The following is a 22,736-nucleotide window of genomic DNA, read 5'->3' on the forward strand; positions in this document are numbered from 1 at the left end:
AAGGAAAGGAAAGGAAAGGAAAGGAAAGGAAAGGAAAGGAAAGGAAAGGAAAGGAAAGGAAAGGAAAGGAAAGGAAAGGAAAGGAAAGGAAAGGAGATTATGAGGGTCAATGTTTGAAATGGTTCTCAATGTTGAAACTTTAGACTGGATTACATCTGTGACAAAGTATTCAACCACCAGCCCAGAAACATTTGTTCAAGGGAAAATAAGTCTTTTCTCATTCACTTCAAAGGAGACTATATATGTACACAAAACTTACCCTGTCTGTCAGGATCTAAATGAATAGCTAGATACTAATTTTTTTCAAGCCAGAGTTAGTTTACACCAGCTTTTCTCACTGAAAAAAGTTGCAAGGGTGACCAGCAGTGGAAGCTAAGTAAGTATACCTTTACCCAGAGTTTGGGGCACAATGGCCAGTGGCAAATGCACAGCCCTATCACCAGTTAAAGCTGATTATCACTGGGCTTTAAAACAATGTTAGATTCCACCACAGTTTGAAATCTCTTGAACCTCGTCTCAAAGTGACATTTTCAGGTGCACGCAGCCCCAGGCAGGAAAAAGAAAGGACTGTCAGAAAGTAGTGACTTCTGTCTAATAAACAAATATAATAAAAATTAGGATATTGTACTCACAAAGATGCCAAATCGTTCTGAAACAATAGTAACCTAGACCTTAGAATTCCAAAGGAAAGTGTCATTTTGTTGGACAGTTGATCTTGGTTTTGTCTGGGATAGARTTAATTTTCTGCCTAGTAGCTGGTGCAGTGCCATGGTTTGTATTTWATATGACAATAATGTTGGCGAGACACTGATGTTTTCAGTGTTGCTGAGCAGGGCTGACCCAATCTGAAGGACTTGCCATGCYCCCCATGCTCCTCAGTGAGCAGGTGCACAAGAGGCTGAGAGGGAGCATCATGAGAACAGCTGACCCRAGCTGCCCAGCAGGATATTCCATACCATGGAACACCATGCTCAGCATAGTAACTGGAGGATTTCGTCAAGAGAGGGCAATTGGTGTTTGGGGACAGGCTGGACATTGGTCAGTGGGTGGTCAGCAATTGTACTGTGCATCACTTGTCTGTCTCAGGTTTTATTCCTCTCTCTCTCTCTCCTCTTCCTTACTACTATTACTATTATTATTGTTGTTGTTTCTATTATTATCATTAGTATCATCGGTATATTTTTCTGTAGTTCAATGACTAAACTGTTTTTATCTCAACCCACAAATTTTACTTTTTGTTTTTCARATTGTCCTTCCCACCGGGATGGCAGTGGAGTGAGCGAGCAGCTGTCTATTCTATTTAGTTGCTAGCTGGGGTGAAACCATGACTGTGTTTTAATACAAAGCTCCAAGAGACCATAACAGCAATCTAATCTGACCTTATATATAACAAAGTACAAAACAACTTCCTCTAATTAATTCTGCAGCAAGCCTAGGACTTCTAACTCAGTTGGAGAGGAAAAATAACAAGACTCCTGCATCCACTGTTTTCACAAACATTTCTCTCCTTCAAAGAATCTTATCTTTTAACATACATCAGCACGTTATGAGCCCTTTCAGGGTACAATAGTACAGAACTCAAAAATACCCAGAAGATCCTCCTCAGGAGAAGAGCAATGTACTTCTCTTTAATACTCTCAGATCCAAATTAAAACTTTGGTTCACAGGCTTCCAGACTGGAGTCAGAGTGTTTTAACTGATTTCACTAAATACAGTAACTCTGTATCTTCCCTCTATTCTATGCAAACAGAATAATATCAAGGGTACCTTGCCAATATATGTTTCCTAACACGAGAAGAGATAAAGACTTCTTCAGTTACCTAGATCAGTTAAGTCAGGTGCCGCTGTGAATGTGCATTTAGGAAAGAAATTGTTCAGGAGTATTTAGGTCACAAATCCTTTCCATCAGGGGCATCTGGTATTAGAATTATGGGCATCTGCCATTTAATGTTTGTTCTAAAAGTAGAAGCAGCTTATCCTTAATAACTATTTAGCATACTGCATATGACTAGGCCAAGAGACTAAATTTCAGAGCTTTTTATAGAATCTTGTTTGGATTTTTTTTTTAATTCAATGCTTTAAGGCATATCTATATAAATTCAGAAAATGTGTTCTTATCTTACCAACTAACAAGAGAGTTCATCATCGACTTAGGACAGTGACTGTACCTCCAAAGCAAAGGTACCATGGTGATAGCAGAACTCAACAACAAAAACCTTGGACTTAAGAAGTGTCTGTTATGGGGTGTTTTGTAAGGCAGAGTCCCATTACTGGATAAGGGGAAAACAGAGGCAGTGTTGCAAGCGAGGAGTTTTAGCATCACATCCACACAGACTCCCTAAGTAGAGCATAGATTAAAAAGTGATCGGCACATCTTAGGCCTGAATTCCACAGATGGGTCCCAATAGCAATGCTGGATGCTAACTCCTCAGAAGCATTGTGAGAGCACAGAAGCCTCATACTTCTTTGTACAAACAGGGAATAGAGCAAAAAACTTCTCAGCCTATGAAAGAGTTGGCATTATTTTTTCATCTTTTCATCAATATAAGACACCTGGGGAATAAGCCAACTAAAATTTTCCATCATTTCAGAGCAAAGCAGAAAATGTACCCAAAGATAAACAACAATGGATAATCTGCGTAGAGTGCTGAATACTCTTTAAAGAGCATTCAACAGGATGGGTACCAGGAACAGTTCTGTCAGCTGGAACAGACATAAATTACACAAGATGAAGATAATCATGAGATATCCTGCATGTGTATATTAACTAATCAGATGGACAATAAATTAATGCTTGCCTTCTTTAAGAGAAGATTGATTAAGAGGTTCAGGGAGTTATCTACAGAATATGCTCATTTTATAAGAAAATAACTGGTCACAGCTTTTCCTATCATCTTGGCATGTTTTGGATATAATATATATTTGGAGAGAGAATGTGGGAGGTCTGTTACTTCAACATGCCTGACAACAGCTTAATATTTTAGAAAAAAGAAGATTTTATACAATAAATCTTTTGTTATGACAGTGAAAAACAATTATTGTGGAGCCCCGAAAGACTTTTCCTTGTGTTAACCAGGAACTAGTGAGGAAAGATTTGGTAAAAGAAGCTGTTAATTATCTTCCAGCAGTTTATGCAGACACAACTCTGTTGGCTGAAAATAAACTTAGGCTGGCTGGAGCTTCTCATTTCACCAAGCAGACAAGACCATCACACATTTATTAGAGCACCAAATTTGCAGGGTACAGATGCTTAACCTCATCCACTCTCACAAATAACCACAACATGGAAGTTGTTAAACACAACCTGTTTGAAAGCATGTTAAAAAGTGAAAGAAAAAATAATCAAATTTCTACTAATTCACAGTTATGTGGAGACACACACAAAAACTCTGCAACAGTAACTAAAATTAGTCTCTCTGTCGCTGCAGCTACTTTCACATTTTAAAAACATTATCTGTTTCCCCATTCTGCAAATGCACACAAGGAGAGAAATAGTCCTGATGAGAAGCTGCTTCCAAGAGCTTTAGAGTACATTATTTTTCCATAACAGTTTGTTTAGAAAGACCCCACTCACACACTAACAAACTCAGACAGAGTTTGCCTATTTGGAATATGGKAAGAGGGAGCAAGATAGAAAAAGCAGGAAAATTAAGCTCCAGGAAGAAGGATAAAGGAACCAACAAAAATAATAATATTCTTTGGATGTTAAGAAGCACCAAGATACCAGTGGTATTGTGGGCCTTACATTTCACAGGAAGGTGATAAGAAGACAAAAATTCAGCCACTTATCACTAGCTTCTATCAACAAAATCTTTTCAGTGACATCATAAAACTTTGATTTGTAAGTTATCTCTGAGCCCACTTATTAAATCATCCAATTAAAAAGCCTTTTATCCTCCTCTTGCCTGCTGGTGCAATGCAGGCAGGTTTGCTGAAGAACTGTTTCCAAGTTTGCAAAACAATACCATCAGTCCTCCAGCAATTAAATCCACAACCCATAGCTGTGGAACCCTGAAGCACATGGGAACTGCTATACAGTAAATTACAATTCAAAGTAGATAATATGGATGTATGTCTTGGATTTGTGATGATAACAATGTTGATAATATTGAAACAGGGAGGTTTCATTTATTGCCAAGCAGTACAGGACTTTCTGCTTCTCTGTCCATCCCACCAGCAAGTAGGCTGGGAGTGCACAAAGCTGGGAGGGGACAGAGCCAGGACAGCTGGCCCAAGGGATAGTCATGCAACATCATGCTCATCATATAAAGCTGTGGAAAAGGAGGGAGGGGTATTCAGAGTGATGGCATTTGTCCTCCCAAGTCACCATTGCTTTCCCAGGGATGGCTGAACACCTGCCCACCCATGGGAAGTGGTGAATTAATTACTTGTTTTGCTTTGCTTGGGCATACAACTTTCACTTTCCCTGTTAAACTATCTTTATATCAACCCACGAGTTTTCTCAGTTTTATCCTTTTGATTCTCTCCCCGATCCCACAAGGGAGAAGAGAGAGTGAGCAGCTGCGTGGGGGGTATAGTTACCAGCTCATAATAAAGAACAACAGTCCTTGTTATAAAAATCGATGATAAAACTATCACCTGGATAATCTTCCTGCTGTGTGTTTAAATTACTTGAAAAGTACTCTGTGTCCTTGGAATAAATTGAYTCAAGTACAAGAGTACAAAATGCAAGATAAGAAAAGAGATCAATAGAGTAATGCGCAGGTAAGTAGGTGAGCCAATAGATACTTATCAGTGGTAAAGCAGGTAGTTAAATATAAATACAACACAGCCTAAGATGAGAACACTGATAAATTAGAATTATATCAACCACTAATTTGATGTCAGTTAGTACACCTGCAAGAAAGTCATCAATCAACAAATGCTTTCATATGCAAAACAGCATTAATGAAACTCATTATCAACAAAATTAGGTTTATAGCCAATAGACAAAGCACAATTTAATTTAAATTCCTTTAAAAACTCAATTTTAAAATACCAGTTCTGTTAAAATGTGTATCATCTGCTATATAAAACACTGACAATTAACATTTGGACAAAAGAGGAAGAGATTTTATTGTAGTTTGGCAGTTGGATGATGGACCCTCCACAGGGAAACAAACTACCAAAACAAAACAAAAAATAATCTGCCTCTGGTGYATTCAATTTCACCATTGCCTTGAGTATTGAAATTATTTCAGAAGGAAACTAAGGAAACTCTAAATACCTCCAGCTGTTGTATCCATGAGCACGAAGGCCTGCATTCTTCAACTAGAAAACTTGATAATGTGTTTTGCTTCTAAGCCAAACATTCTGCAGTGCAAGAGGAGATATAAAACTAGATCATGCTGAAAGTCACCTCAGCAGCATGGTAAATTGTATCTGTTAGGTACTGTGACAAAGACAAATTACACAGTTTGCCTTAACTGAACTACAAGAAGTTTCTAAAAATACATAGCCATGTAGTCCTACTARTGAATGAATCTTCTTTACCATTTTGGCAACATAAATGCTCAGCAACAGTCCGTCTCCAGCTAAGACTTAGAGAACCAGTCTTGATACTAAAATAAAACCAAAAATACCCAAACAAACAACATAAAAATAACCAGCCAACAAACTACATTAGAAAGAAGGCACTCCACCCCCCTAAAAAGAMATCCCCCTTCAGATGGCTTCATGGACTACAAAAATAGTTTAGGGTGGAAGGGACATTTAAAGRTCACCGAGCTTCTTATGACCTATGCAACGCTGTCAAATTTCAGATGGTCATGGTTACACAGTCAGAAAAATATCATTTTCTACTAATTGTTGTTCAGAATACTCCCTAAAAGCATAGTACCAAAACATTTTCTGGCAGCTTTAAAATCTGACCAATCAATCAGGATCTTGTGGTTTAAGCCATTATTAAATATTCTTTCTTATTTTATTCTGCCAGTGGGATACTCAAATAGTAGATCTCTTTCAAAAGCACACACTGGCCTGTGTATTAAGAGTCATCAGTCACTAACAGAGATATGGGAATGCTTGTTCTGTAGAAGCAGTAGTGAAACACCTGTTCCAACGGGTGGTATTTCATCATTTCAAAGTTTATGATGGTCAAGGATTGAAATGGTAATTGCAAGTGGTCATACAGACACACATGAGAAAGWATACAAGCTTGAAACTTAAGAGCCTCCTAAACAGAATAACAGTCAAGATCTTCACAGCAACTGAAAAAAAGAATAACATCATATCTTCAGTGGATCAAACCAGAGTAACAAAAGCCAATGCTCTTTTGGCAATTTATTTCCCTAAACATGTCCTTYTCCAAGTACAATAATTCCATGTAATAAAATGAGATTATAATATTGCCCAAATTTTTTCTTGCTGTTTATCATCAATTGATTCAATCAGTGCTTGCAAAAATCACATCAGTTTTTAGGACACTTGAACTGATAAGAGTATGTATTTCAGRGTAAAATCACAAATGTACTGCTAAGTTTTCAATCACCTACACAATTCCTCTAAAATAAAAACATTGGAAAAATGTATTAAAGTAATAGAAATCATTTCAAAACTTAGTGCAACTTTGAAATGCCACTTTAAAACTGGAATTACAAGTATTTCAAAAGTGAAAGAAAATAAACATACTTCCTTTGAGGGAAGTCATGAAATAATGTATCAAATATTCTCCTCACCTTTKTGTGTATTAAAAAGTCTCGTTCATTTTAAAGAGACTCCAAAAAAAAAGCAAAATTCAGAAACTGCAAATTCCATTTAAGGAACAATGGATAGAAATATATCTGGGACATTACCACAGCATTTTTAAGCTGTAAGATCCAACAGTACCCAGCAGGAAAAAATCAATTTGTCAGGCTGTGAGATAAAAGGTGGTTTCTCTTGCCATATTAGTGATTGTGCTGACAATCAAAGACTCTGTTCCTCTGAACTACAAAGTCTGGTGAGCACTTCAAGATAGGAAAAAATATGGACAACCAAAACAGAAAAAGGCCCTTGTAGACTATTATTAAAATAAGCTGAGAAGATTTTCTTGCCTAGTATTTTCATTTCTATTGCTTAAAAAGTAACAAWAAGAAGTCATTGGCTGCAGTGCTTAAGAAGACATATGTTTCCAACAGAGCTTCCATTAATATCACTTGCAATTGTTAGCTGATTTACTGAGTTGTAGCTTTCGAAGCAATATTGCTGGATTAATAKAAAAAGAAAATACATATTTTTGCACCCTCACAAAGGAATTGGAACTCTTAGCCTTTTTTAAAACTCTTAGCCTTTTTTTTTCTTGGMAACAAGAAAAGTTATATGCAAATAAAATGCCTTTTATGTGTATTACAGTTCAAGAGCATCAACACTGTCAGTTGAGATGCTTCAGTAATTCTGGGCATCAACAGCGCTGATTTTCAGGGTCTCTCATTAATACTGTAAATGCCATTAATCTTAAAGAATGTTCAAATTATGTCCAAAATCATTCTGCTTCTGCTTTTTATTTAATAAGGTCTTTCTCCTGCATTCATTTAAGATTACAAAGTTCAAACTGCTGCAAAGTCAGGCATCAGTTATAAGACCTGAGTGGAAGTCAGGGGTAATAATCACTTGTTTGCTAAAGGTCATGGTTTTTAATAGGGCCTCTTAGATTACACTCATCAAGAGCACAAGTCTGCACAAATGACTATTTTGGATAACTGCTATGGATTTGACCTGTTACCTCTGTTTTACTGGTTAGTGTGAATGGTGTGTTCTGGTCCACAGATTGTAGACTATGTAAGATTTAGAAGACAAATCCTGTAGCTCTCTTATTACTTTAGAAAAGGCAGAAATTTAGAAGCTTTAAAGTCCATTGTATTTACAACCAGACTAATTTGTACTGTTCTGTGAAAACTATTATAGGGGACTTTTGGTAACGTAACAGACAAATTAACAGCGAGCAATTACCAAAACATTTTAACTACATGCATCAGTAAACACATAGATTTTCTGTTGGATCACTGTTTTTGTACAGTAAACAATTCAGCCACCCTAATATAAGGGGAAGACAAGGATGCCCTAATAAATTTTTACTTGTGTTAAAGAAGCCTAAATGTTGTTAATGAAATGTAGGGATGGAGCAGGTGGAGAAAACCCCAAAAGTTCAAGCAGCAGATGATAGCAGACATTTTTACTGGTACTGGTATAGGCTGACACCTGGGGTCCAGGGCTAGAAACACAAATCATATATTGTCAGATTCCTGGTGAAGGAATGCAAACTTAGGATCTGGATAAAACAAACCCTATAGAGCAAAACTCAGATATAAAAGGGAATTTGGGAAGCAACAAAGGAAGAGCAAGCAAGATGATCGATCATGTTAGCAAACAAAAAACAAGAAATACAAGCAGATCTGAGAGTAATGAGGAAGGAATGCTTAACATTAATATTATACTGTTTCTAGCAGGACGCAGATGCAATCCTTCACAATCCTTCTAGAAGGCAACTTGGCATTATTGACCCTAGTACCCTAAAGACCCTAACACCACAGAAAGAAATGGATACTAAACAACATGTGTTTGAGATCTAGCTCTAAAAAATTTTGAAATAAACAGTAATAGGATAATTAGGGATACAGATTTGAGTGTCTGTGTGAAGTATTACAATGGGACAAATAACAACTCTTATTAGACAGCCAACACTTTAATTAGACTAAGAAATAAATTTTGGCTCTGTATATAAGGTGCATTTCTTTAGTTCACATAAACTGTATGTGGTGTTTGGTTCCTTGCTCAGGGAATGTGGCTTAAATTTCAGTGCAATAAAATCATGCAAATTAAAGCATTTATTAGATTTTTATACTGAACTGAAGCACTGAAAATTGAACTAAAGATGCAAAAATAGATGTCKGATGGCTCATAAAAGTTTTTGTGATTGCAGAAAGAAAATCTTGGTCAGTCTCAAACTGTAATTTGTCATACATCTCTCTTGGACACAGTCAGAAACTGCACAAAACCCAGCATAGCATCAGACTTAAAATCATGGACTGTTMAGGACCATGACTCAACCTAATTAGCACACAGCAACATCCAAACAAAACTATTTAAAGGAATATTGATTTTAGTGTTATGACTAAGTTGCCACTTAAAATCAAAAACCTCACAGCTTCTGAAAAGTAAAGATGTTTTAGACAAATATATTGGTTTAGCATCATGGATTTTAGAAGTGACATATTAAGGTGCTTTTAATCTTATTTTATAAAGTTTACAAAAAGAGAAAAAGAAATTGGAAACAAATCCAAAGTGAGGAAAACATTTTATATCATTGTCAAAGCTGTTCATTCCATARCACAGCTTAGTCAAAGTTAAAATATCAGAATACCCAACACTGGTGCACATGCACACACACAATTTGGGGAATTAAATCCTGCTGGCAATGGCATGCATGCCAATAATATCAACCTTAGAGAAAACAAACAAGCAAACAAAAAAACACCACCAAAAAAAACCACCAACCAATCACATGACTGCCAAGCAAGAGAAACAAACAAGCCATTTGATTTGCAAGTATACTCATGTTTCATGGGAATACTGCCTATGAAGTTGCATAGGTTCATCCTAATCATCACTATCCGTGTTAAACTCTTTCCATATGAATGCAAATTGAAAGACTGCTTTGTGACTCTTAGGATATACTGTAGAAATACACAATTGCATTCTCTATTACAAAAATCAAAGCTTGGGGTAAATAGAGCATGGATTAATGTTCCCTTAGTTAACACTTGCCATGACACTTATTCAGTGTTCTGACTAGTTTTGAATTACTGAAAAGCAAAATCTCACAAACATGSCTCCACACATCAATTACAGATATACTCTGGGTTTTTAGTGAAATTAATTTAAAAAAAAAAAAGACCCACAAAAAAACCCCAACACTCCATATGTTTGTGTTCCATAGAAACACATATTATTTTGAACGCAGCATTTATAGGCGCTACAGAGTCAGATTAGGAAGAAGTGGTTATAAAGCATAAAATGCCATTCTGTCAATAAAGGCCAGCAATTACATCATTCTTCCTTCTTTCAGCACATGAGTTTCCCCCAGACAATTTACAGGAAATGGAAGGGAAAATAACCAAATCATTGGAAAATTTGTTAAATATGCCATCTGGTCTTCACAGATGGGCCTGTACTGTAGGTCATGTACATCTCCTTTGCTCTGTCATCACTTACTGAAGAATTAGCAGCAGGTAAAGAAACAGAAGCAATAACTCTAGAAAGTATATTACCAGCCCACCATGTGGAGATTCATCCATTGTATCTTCACTTACACTCCACTGGGAGACAGACATTCCAGGCTGATGAAACCTCACTCAAAAGGGAAACAAAATCTGTTAGTCAAAGTCAAAGTTTTGATCTTAACTGGATCACAGTGGTATTGTGACAAACACAGGCAAAAAGATGTATCAGAAAAATAAGGCAATAATGGTTGTGGCAAAACTGCCATCACTATACTATACAATGTCCAAAAACACAATTAATCTTATCATCAGTGCACCTTCATAATTCATCTGAATTATCACCAAACTGCAAATGTCATTTTGTCAAACAGGACAGCAGAATAATTATTCATATTCATTTTTCCACTACCAATTTTTAAATGTACTCCTTGCTCTAAAGAAAACAGCATTCTGGTAACATTACAAGAATTCTGCAGCTATGAGGAATTTACAGTTTTTACAGCACTGCACAAATCAAGAGTTTCTGTTATTCCAATCTTCCTTCATAGAGAAGTGGAGTCATTTACTTTTAAGATAAATGCTGTTTCACATATTGTTTAAAATAGCACCCACCTTTTACTTACCTGTATCCAGAGTTAAGTACAAGTTAAGTGTCTATATATCTTTTAGCTTACTTGATATGGAGTGGTTTATTCAAAACCATTCAGCAGCACAACCTAGACAACTTTTCTTCTCACACTTTGTGTTTCCCCCAGACACCTTTCAGTCTTATAGGGAAGTAATCAGCTGGACAATGATGTAACRAGCACTCATCTTAGCCTTGGCAGAGAGTATAGCTACTATTGAATTCTAGTACAAGATGCTCTCTGACACTGCAATGTTACAATTGATACATCAGCTGTGGAAGTTTATTTAGCTTGCAGAAAGACCAAGTCATTCAAAAGTCATCATTACATTTATTTTTTCTGAAAGGAAAATCAAAAAGATTATATTTTTTTAATGTTTCATGTAATTCATTCTGCAATGTAGCCTATTTCAGTGGAAAACAAAAAAAGCTGGAATTCACACCTCTAGTACACCACCAGCACAGGCTCAGCTTGTAAAAACTTCTGCAATAGCACTTCACCAACATAGAAACTTTGTGGTACTACTTTTTAACGAATTAACCTTAAAAACTTCAGTGAGAACAGTGGTTACTCTGCACACAGGGCCACATAAATAAGGGAAAATTGCACCTCTACTTCTACAAGGTAAACAGAAAAAAAACTGGCTTAAAAAAAATATATGCATTAGAGGCACTCTTACCCTCATCTGCACCTACTATAGGTTTCAAACATTCAAGGACTTTCCCAGGACAGGTAACAATGCCTTTCTAGTGACATTCTGAAGTCTAAGTGGCTAATACATAGGCACATAAACTTTCCATCCTGTTAGTATTATCAAGATAGCTTGGAAAAAGAATAGGACAAAAATATATCAATGCTACAACCACATGGCTATAACTTAAACTGATGCCAATATATTCATATCAGCCATGGCATACTCAGCTAAAATCCATTTACCATGTCTATATGGATTATATGCAAAGGTCAAAAAGGTGGGATATGGGAGAAAAGTGAGAACACACAGAAATGCATTTCTTCTTGCTAAGATCTGTCAAGGTAACAAAGAATAAAACCACYGACATTTGGACCAAACCATGTAAATGTCTGAATTTGTAGCAAGTTTCAGTTCTGTTTTGATGATCCTCAAATACTATTTTGAAGGAAAGACCATTCCATACATTGAGGGAAAAAATTAAAATTGCCTAGTCTCAGACTTTTCTGACTGTTTTCTCCAAATCATTTCAGCATCTCATTTTTACTTAGATTATAAATCTTATGCACAAAAATGATCCTTGCAGTTTGCCAACAGAATGCTAAAGCCGACAGCATACTGTGTGTAACACGAGTGCAGGCAATTAACAGCAGTGTTTAGCCTGAYGAACACATGGGGACAGTGGAGACTTCCCACCCTGGAAACTGCAAAACAAGGATCAATGAGTTAAAACCACCGTCAAAAGACTTGATCAATAATTTCACCAGGCCAGCGTCACCAACATCAATACCTAGCATGGCAGACCTCTTTATGAGATCTGCCTTCATCATTTGCTCTAGGGAATCCCTCTCAGCATCCCCGTGGGATATGTTCCCGACCCAGGAGGAAGAGCACCACCTAGTGAAGCTCCGGCACCATTTCTTGAAGCACMTGCACAATTCCGGGGGTCCCATTCATCCCTAACTGTCTTGCCATATTCACCAGACAGAGTAGCTGGTGGTACAGCTCACACAGTGTTTTGCAGAATACAATGTTTTGCAAGGGAAAAAATGATGCAATGCTAAATACTTTTCTCTTCATGCCCCACACTCAGCATTTTGTCCTTGAACCTAACTCTGCCAAGAGTGAACAAGAATAAGCCCCATAGAATGATCAACTGAAATAAATTATTTCACAGGACAGAAGGGATGGAATTCCTTTTTGAAGGGGAAGAAAGAAGTATAGATCTTCAATACATTCAATATTGAATATATATATATATATATATATTATGTAAGTATGGCGAGTGAAAGCCCTGTGCTTTGCCCTGCACAACAGCATGTTGCAATTTCCATAATTTGAAGTGAGAACTCCTAGACATTGCAATACAGAATTAGAAAAGACTAGGTCCAGTATCCTGGAATCAAAGTTGGCTCTCAATTTCTGAGGGAAAAAAAATGTAAAGCAAAAGAATCCCAGAGAAAAGTGTTGGCTGTGGCTTGCATCACCAGCTGTGCACCACGGTGCCTGTAAAAAGGCTGATGGCATGACAGCTACAGATGCATCACAGATAAATACAAGTACAGCTACATAAATAGAACATTTCCACAGGCTTTTCTTCTGAATGTACCTCAAAATGAGATACAAACACTACCTCAATATAAGAACAGGACAGCGTGTTCAGTAARCTGCTGAACATGAACATCAACATCCAAAAATAATTCTAAAGAAGTGGAGTTGATGGTAAAGAGAAAGCCAGATCAGAAAGATTTTTGTCCACTCCAAACAAAACTCAGTGTTTCTGGTCACAACTGTCTATAGAACAGCACATTGCTTAAACTCTGAAAAGATCTTCCTATAGCAGAGGTACTACTTTTGCAGTCACGTTTTTAAGAAATGAGCACAGATAAAGCACTGTGTCAGTTATTCATCTTTTAAACAAGCCAGAGTATTTGTCCTCACTTTTGGAAATCAAACCAAGTGCATTGACTTTCCTGGGCATTAGTATGGCTCCTCTACTGTGAYGGACACTGATATGCCCTCCAGATCACAGGAGTCAGAATCTAAATATTTCATGCAGGTAGTATGATGATTCCACCAAGTCACTGACATGATTTACRAAAGGATACTAAAAACCTTTAGCTTCTGGTAACTTGAATGAGTTTTTTTGTTGCTTAGTAACTCTTAAAGAAACTGAAACATTTGAAAACTAGTAATGCTGAGAGCAGCTGTACAGAACTCATATTTATAGTATTCTGGTTGCTAAAACTGCATAACTATGACTGTAGTTACCATCTAATGAAGTACTTTGATGAACTTAAGGCACTCTGTACAAAGTAAACAGTTGATCTTTACAGAATTTCACCAAGACTTGTTTAATTATACCACAGACCACCTTTTTAGCAGATGATAGCATTAAAATATAYTATTCATAACATACAGAAACTTTAKTATAGCCCCATATGATAGCGTTCATTCTTCATACATTAAGTTTTGCATTTCCTACTAAGAAGTCGTCCTGTTTCACAATTTTGAACATATGCCTGCAGCACTAAAAATGCTAACATCAGGGGTTTTGTGATACAGCTACAAAATGTTCTGTATTTTCTCCTCCATAAAGACAGAGATGTACTACATAAAGAGAATTCTCATTGAAAATACCTGCCCAAGTTTTTGTAATTTTGAGGGTTATTATTAAGCTTTGTCACTCTTCTTTTYGATATTGATTCTACATCAAATGCAATTTTATCGCTCCTGCTGATATCAAGAGATCCCATGAATCTACATTTGAGGGCAGAATCTAGCTCACAGAAGATTAATACTCCTTGCAGTCTCTTTTTCAGAGAAGTGTAGGTGTTAAGCACTAATACATCTTTCAAAAGACATTCAGTAAACTGCTTATTCATCCTGATATAAAAGGAAATCAGAAAAACTGCAGTTTTCCATCAGAATTAAGGGTGCTTTTAAACAATAGCTAAATTAAATATTTCAGTGCAATTCATTTTAATAACATGGAAGACAATGCACAATAATGTTTACATCACATACATGAGACACCCTAAAAAAAATTATATMTTTTAATACAACCATTTGGTCATGTCTATTCAATTATGGATCAATAATCAATGGGTCCCAGGGCAGCAGAACGGTGCATGGTGGGAGGATATGCATATGCATATACACACGTGTACTTTCACATTGTGCAACCAGCTTCACCATTACCCTTCAAGAAGGGTAAGAGAAAGGAAAAAAATCCTTTGATATTACAGGGAGCAGTTCTTACTTTCTGCTGGATAATCCTTGTACATCTGAACTGTATTCTGAGGAGATTTTGTATATTTACTGTCTCTTTCTCTGTGGCACAATCCTTACTTCCGAGAACTTCACATGACACTAGTCAAGCAGGATTCAGCACAGGTCAGACAAAGAAAGCAAACACACAACTCCAGTAGAAGTGGTGTAGAAGAGCTAATACAGCTCTTCTCCCATTTTACCCAGTTTTGATAAAAACAGTACATGAATGCCAGAAGAATGATCATTTCCCTGTGATGAATAAATTTCCATCCATCTGGTTCGTGGTGCTTATTCAGCTCTTGATTGAGGTTTTTCAGATTTAAACCAGCACATGTTTGATATGAATACTACATGATAAATTCTTAGASTCTTCCCCAAAAGTATTTCTCATTTTAACGACACCATAGATCTAATAGACTTCAGTTTCATTTAACAGCTATCAAGATGTCCTCAACTGAGTAGAAATAGTACAACTATAAAAATCATGAAAACTAGGCCACTTCATTGGAAAAATATAGATAAAATACACATTACAGTATTTTCATTCCAGTTTCTATTCATCATCAATAAACTTTTAGCCAGAAGTATATTTGAGGGAATAACAGTAAGAAGGCAATAGCAGCAAGAGAAAGCAAGATTTCCCTGGTTTTTGATGCCCTGGCTACCTTCACAGACAAGGCAGCTTCTCTAAAACTAAGTCTATAAAACTGTCATCTCAGAGGCACACCGAGCATTACAGACAAACTGAGAAAGATCCACAGCAACACCTGATGAAGGAAGCTTTCAGACACAGATAAACACACACACGAGCACAAAACTGGCCCCAAACTTTGGGAGGCTAAATAATCCAAATGCCATATTCCCATTCCTGTCAGTTAAGAAGTCTGTATGTTATCTAGTAAAAGCTTCCTCTGACAGTTTCAATGGATTTATGAGATGCTCCTATACCTGTTCCTACAGCTCTATTTCTTGGCCAGCCTGCTCCTCTACACCAAACCAGGCAGTTCYCAAACTCCAAATGAAACTGCAGTTCCCAACTCTGCTTCTCAGACAGCTCAGCTCCAATATCCCCTGGGGTTTCCCAGCCAGCCTCATTCCCTCTGTATCTATTCCAGTTACTCTTATAACCAACACATACTTTAATAACTTGCTCAACCATTTCTATCATCAGCTTCTATTTGTAGCTAGTGGCAATCTCTTGCCAAAAATCAAAATTCTCAGCTAATCCCTTCACTGTGGGAAATTGCACATGTACTTTTTCTTCAATGCATCATCTCAAATTTCCACCTGAAGATGTTTCTCTAAAGTTGTCYGTCTTTACTAGTACCCTCAAAGTTTTCTTCCCTTACACATTTTTGTAAGGTTCATTTCACCACTATTAAAATCCAAACTTTTCTTGCCCTATTACTGCAACCTATTTCCAAAAAAAAAAAAAAAAAAAAAAAAAAAAAAAAAAAAAAAGATTTTTAGCATTTTCTCTGCTCTGACATTTCACTGTCACACTTCAGTTTAGCCAGCTGCAATACAGAGAACAATATTATGTATCTCTTTCACGAAAGCTTTATTTTTCAGTTGAAAACCACCTATTGCTCATACTCTGAACTACTATACAGCTGCACAGTTAACCTTTTCACAACACTGTGAGAAAAGTGTTTAAATCATGTTTAAAACAATAAATATATTCTGCTGTTTACTTTGGGTGATTCTTTCCAGGCTGATACTAGGATTTTTTTATTTTTTTTTTTGTGACTAGTGGCAAGCAAGATCAAAATGCCAAAATTCTCATCTGACAATTTTACTGTGAAAATCAAGCCAAATTTCTTCTCTTTTAGCAGCTTTTACAAACTGACTTGAAGAGTGAGTGTAGTGTTTCCTATACTRTAAGTTACAACTATGCTTCAATTGGTTTGAGACTCTTATGTTGGAAAAACAGCATATTTTAAAAAGTTGTATTTACATGCAAGTATTTTATTGTATTTAACAGTATAGTTGACATCAGCTTTGGTGGGGATCTGTCAAATATTATGATATGATAGAGGTTACAATAAAAACTCCTGCAATCCACAAAAAATAATGAACTAAAAGAAAACAAAAGTCCAAAACAATTTCTGCCTCGATATTGCACGTCACTCTCAATAGCATCATTGTTTCCATAGCTACAAATGTAGACTGCTTCAAAGGAAAGAGGCAGAGAAACTGAAAATGACAATGCACAATCAAAACAGGCACATACATTTTTCAGATGGCACATGTGGGATGGAGAAAGGAAGTAACATGGTGRCACAGAATGCTGTGGGGTTTTTGCATTTGACAGTAATGTCAGCGATAACAAGCACATCAAGCTCAGAACAGTAAGCAGCAGTAAACCCCTGACTGCAGTATCACTTGATGTATTTCTACACCTAGTGGAAGGAASAGGAGAACAGAGGAGTGGAAAATATCAGCAGGAATCACCAAAACAGGGCAAGACCCCCTCTCGCAGATCTAGCCACCTGCAGACTCAGACACATTTTTTTAATCAGGTTTGCTTGGAATTTTCAGCCATTCTGTATAGCTGTGAAGACTATCAAATACTTTATACTATTTTTATCACAAATTATGACAAAACATACTTGCCACACCTAGTACTAACTATAACCTTTCCAGGAGAGGATGCAGCAAAGAGAATCTGCACAAGGACAGATAAAGAACATGAGGGTGAGAGCATACAGGGAAACAAAAGGCACTCCACAGTTCTGTCCTTCTCTATTAAGTTCCTGCTTTCTAAATTTCCCTACGCAAAAGCTTACTTCACTATCAACCAGCTACTCCAGGACTACAACATCCTCATAACTTACTAGATAGGAAGGTAAAAGCTTTTCTTCCTGCAGTAGAAATTCCTGAGATTCACAAGTGTGGACCTTTCCCCATAAATTCTATGATAAGCATTGGAATAAAATAAAGACATCAACCAGATTCACACCAGTGAATCTTCTTTTTGAAAGAAGAAACAGCATAATCTAGAGGAACAGTGCAATTTTTTTTTTAATTTATAAACACACTAGAAAAAAAAACACACCAAATAAAGCCCCACACTACTTATCTCTAGTACCTTAGGGCATCCTGACTTTTCCAATGTARTAACAAACAAGATGCCTTCACAGATTGTCATGGCATATTCAGAAAYGTATAATATCAGAGTGATTCTTCCCTTCTCAAAGTGAGTGACAGCACTTAGAAAAATCCACCTAAGATGTCCTTCCTTAGCCTCGCAGGCTCTAAGGAATAGTTATCCATGATATAATTTTCTTCCAGCCATCTTTTTTAGGGAGTTGACACAGGCCACATGAGAACACGGTATTACCTGCAAACTACACTGGAAGTCGTCTCTGTGCAAGCAGAGGAGAGGAGAATGGTTATCACAAGATGCTGTGACCATTTCCTCAGATGTTGTCCCTGCATGGCTTCTGCTYGTTTACAACAACATTGAAAAGTATTGCACTTTGGAGGGGTGGTTTCCATGAAGAATATCAGATCACAACGAACTAAGGAATTTAAGATCACAAATTCAGCCCTTGCTACACATGAGTACTGGCATATACGGCCTTTCACAATTGTCACAGAAACAGAACACCTTTATTAGAACATTACCTTTATTAGAACATTGAAAGCCCCACTGTTAGTAATTCTAATCAGACTTGGCAAAAGCTATTTAAATAAYTGCGGCAGTGAGGCAGGTAGACAGCCAAAATCTCAGTTACGAGAATATCACCTTTCAGATAAGGCTAATCTTATTTCTACAAAATAAAGCGATCAGTTCTCAAATGAAGCTAGTTCAGATAGCAAGGCAATAACCATTAAATTTGCTAATCAGAACTCCTAATACTTGCAGCATGTGTTTGACTAAAAAAGTAAGCAAAGCACAGACCAGAAAGATAAACAAAGGTTTAGAAAGATCAGCAATAGATATAAAATAGAAGTTCTTCACAGAAAACTCTTATTCTTTAATTATTTTTGCAGAGATTTAAAAAGAAAAAAAGAGGCTCTGAAACTAGGAAAAGCTTTATAGTATGGGCYTTCTACTACATCTCAAGTTTCTTCCTTAAGATGTAGCTTGCAGCAGCAAGTTAGTGTTGCCAAAATACGAGATTTCTGCATAAGCAATTTGTGATGTTAAAATACAATGGATTATGGTCTCTTATCTCTTTTAATTGCTGACTGGAAAGGACTCTGTTGGAGAAGAAGTGAAAAGAGGGGTTTTACATTTTTCATATTTGCCTCAGGCTACCAGCAGAAAAATTCAGGACTTTTTCTAAGGTATGTCAGTGCCAATGATGTGTCACATGTCATTACTTTATAATTAGGCTGACAGACAAAAAGAATAATGCAGCTGACATTCTATTAAGATAAAAATTATTCCCCAAGGCATAAAAAACACTAACACAAGCATCTTAAAAGGCATTGTAAAAATTATACAGAGAACTATTTATCAGTGCTGCTGTCTTTTCCAGACTCAAATACGTAGTTCTAAGTTATGTATGTATTGAATATTTAATTATCCTACRCTGATTTTTTAAATAAAATTCTTTTTTGAAATCAAAATGTAATGAAACCCTTCTTTGGTTAGGAATAAAAGCTACTATGAGAATAAGAGGCTATCTACACTCTGTATTACTTGAGATTACAATTTGATTATCAGTTGTTCAATCCTTTAAAAAAAGCAACTAATCAAAAACAAATACATTATAAAAAAAAACAGAAAACTGGCCCCTTTTTGTCAATTTTTTGAAATTTACTTAAAATGCAAAAATTATTCTAATAACAATTCCCTCTTAAAAGCAGAATCTGAAAACATGAGAACTTCATTCTGTATAAAATTTTTCATAAAATGCTCCTGATAGAATCAGGATCTAGGCAACACAGAGCTATAACTCTGTGTAGTTCAGAATATACTTAGTTGAGATTGTGTCTGGAAGTTAGACAGACTAGCAGAATTACTAATTTATAAAATTGTGGTTTGTAGCCAAAGTAACAGTCTTCACTCAGCACAGCCAAATTTTAGCTCTTCRTTAACATCAGCATAGCCAAATTTTAGCACTTCATTAATGTAAGTAGGAAGAGATGTCCCATCTACTCCTTGCAGGTACATAAATCACAAAATGTGTGCTATCCCATCTGATGATGTTGCACAAACTACTGGAAGAAAATATTTCCACCTTTGTGCATTTCAGCAACATCATTCAAAATATAAGACTTCAAATCCATTCCGGACTAAAATCAGCCAATAGCATGTTTTGAATTTTTTCTAATAACTACTAATAGTTTTCCAGTGGTCAAAAAAGAGAGTTCTTCATGAAGCTGTCAGATATAATTCTTTGTTCACACAATGCTTTCATTCCCAACACAATGACAGAGAAGTATTGTGTTTTCAAATGTATTACAARGAATCCTGTGATTGAGTTATTTCTATTAAAGAATTATACTCAGTGATGATATATTTTAAAGTGAAACTACTTCCACTGAGTTCTACTACTTCCACACTCCTCTTATGTTCTAGACCCAAAATTTAGAACATGTTTGCTTACAGTAGTACCCTGTTTCAGGAAAAGGCAGGTGACTTCTTGGGTTGTCTATTATTTTGTTGCCTGTTCCTTGAGTAGTCCCAAAGGATGGGTTACTTAGTTTTCTCTCTGTACTCTAATACAGTGTGCATAATCTGAAATTATCTTTAATTCACTGTGCTGCAAAAATAAGTAGATATACAAAAACACATAGAGCAGGTAATGCTGTAGAAGGTCAGTATTTTTCAAAGTTTAATACTCAGAACACCACTTRCACTTTAGTGACGACTAGGGAAGGACCACTCCTGCACTGAAAGACATAAATTCATATCAACCCTTTACTGATGCATTGCAGAAAACAAAAAAAGGTGTTTGATGTCTTGATTTGCTAAGCATACACCTAAGGTGGTGTGTCCTATCTTCACTGCTCATTTTCACATCTCCCCTGCATCATCAGGACTCTTGTCACTTGCCTCAGCCATTCCAATCAATCTGGATGCTGCTCAGAGACGAAGCTGCCCAGAGGCAAGGATAAATTTTGGCATGAAGTCATACTAAATACCATAAGTCACAAATTTTACCACAATTTTTACCAAATTCACCACAGGAAGAGGGAAGCAGTTTCTACATGTTGCCCCTCTGTTTATTAAAAAAAAACTGAGAAAAGACATTTTTGCCAGCATTGAAGTAAATAGAAAATGTGGAAAGATTCTGTTTAGAAAGATCAAAAACATATATAAGTTTTGGTATATTGCTTTTCATATATGCAGCATATTTTCATGTATACAATGGCCTTGTATAGTTGTGATGTTAATGTTAAGGTAATCCTGTATTTTTCTAGATATGCATTCTTAGTAGAATAACCACAGTTAGGTTCATAAATTCATACATTTATGTTAAAATAGCAGCTATAACAAGCTAAATGAAATCAGCAACGTATCTGAGAATAGGATGAGAAAAAAGCATGCATCAGACTTCAATTCGAGACTATTTTTTAATTTATGAGAAAAGAACACTTACCACAGTTACTGATGATACTTCAGTTCACCTCAAAGACTAAACTGAGTATATATCAGATGCTTTCTATTACAGTTAACTTGTAAGGGGAAAAGTCAATGCCTCTAACAAAGTAAAAGTATTGATTTTTTTTCCACCCGATAAAAACAACCACAAACAATTTAGGAAGCACTGTGTTTTAAGAGAAAACAAGTAGTTGCATAATTACTTATTTCAGTTTGCAACAGCAAAATTATTTTTTCTCCATTATTATTAAAATTTTTATTATTTTGTTCATAAATGCAATTAACGTCTTATTTAAAATAATAAATTAATGTTTTAGACATTAAAGAATATATAAAGGCATCTCAAAATTTCCAAGCATTTACTCTCACTTAAATTAAAACATAATTGCTAAATAAGCCTCACTGATAGAGTTCAATACCTGGAAATTTTGTGTATTAATGTTGTTAGAATAACTACATACAAAGTCTCCCCAGAAAAGAATTCTGGACTGTATGYGTTTGGGCTCTTTTTTAAGTTGTGGCAATTACAGATAAATGAGATCTTTAACCTGTTTTCCCCCCTCATATGAAATAATTTAATGGTTCCACCTTCCCTGCATGAGACAAAGTACTGTATTGTACAKTAAAAATTTAGCTTTTATATATATGAATTCATTTAACAAATAGACTTTATAAGAGAACACTTGACCTCAAAACACATTCCAGTCTCTGGCACGTCACCACCATCACATATCATACATATCAATGCAGAAAGTGACTGAAATACATCAAGTATCTCAAATTGAAAAGCAGCTGTTTCTGAACAAGATGCAAAGTTGACATGTGCAGATTTTACCATTTCAAACAGCAGATACAATCATTTCTCCATTCAAGAAATTGGAGAGAAACAGCAAAAATAATATCTTCACTTGTTAGGCAAGAGAGTCCAGGATTTCACCTTCCTCAGCTTCTGAAAAATYCAAAGGCTTACCTTTCTGTACACCAGCATGTTTGGGGATTCATCAGCCACCCCATTGCTGCTTTGCCCATAATTATTTCCTTGTGCCATGTCCCACAAATCTGATCCGCTTYTGGATGTTGCACTGTAAAAGGCAAAAGTGATTTCAATGGGGCATCTCCTCAGGTCTCCTTGCTTCCCTGATGATTAATGGACCTGACTTTCTACCAACACGYTAGCAACATCAGTGTATGCTCTTACCCCAACAGATATTTACACAAAGCTGCTAATTCACCATTTACTGTCATTACTCTCTTTTGCTGGTAAATAATGGATGTCATGTGTTGATCTAATTTAGACGTTAATGAATTGACATTGGGAACAGCTCCCTGACACACCGCTAACCACCACATCACACAGAYGCCTCCTCACAAAGCGCTTCTTCCTC

The 22,736-nt window shown here is 36.2% G+C and overlaps 1 protein-coding gene across 5 annotated transcripts in view; it reads right to left on the reverse strand.

Annotated features, from left to right (window-relative positions):
• The window catches only part of RGS7 (regulator of G protein signaling 7), a 224,168-nt gene extending 201,739 nt beyond the window's left edge, over positions 1-22,429 (reverse strand). For all 5 annotated transcript variants that reach the window (XM_057363970.1, XM_057363975.1, XM_057363973.1 and 2 more), the window contains exon 1: positions 22,322-22,429. In XM_057363970.1, coding sequence (XP_057219953.1) covers positions 22,322-22,399 — 78 coding nt within the window. In that variant the 5' untranslated portion in view covers positions 22,400-22,429. The remainder of the gene's footprint in view (positions 1-22,321) is intronic.
• Between the last annotated feature and the right edge of the window lie 307 nt (positions 22,430-22,736).

Source organism: Malurus melanocephalus, unplaced genomic scaffold (genome assembly GCF_030028575.1).
Source record: "Malurus melanocephalus ecotype Western Australia unplaced genomic scaffold, MMel_1.1 scaffold_33, whole genome shotgun sequence".
Taxonomy (NCBI): Eukaryota; Metazoa; Chordata; class Aves; order Passeriformes; family Maluridae; genus Malurus; species Malurus melanocephalus.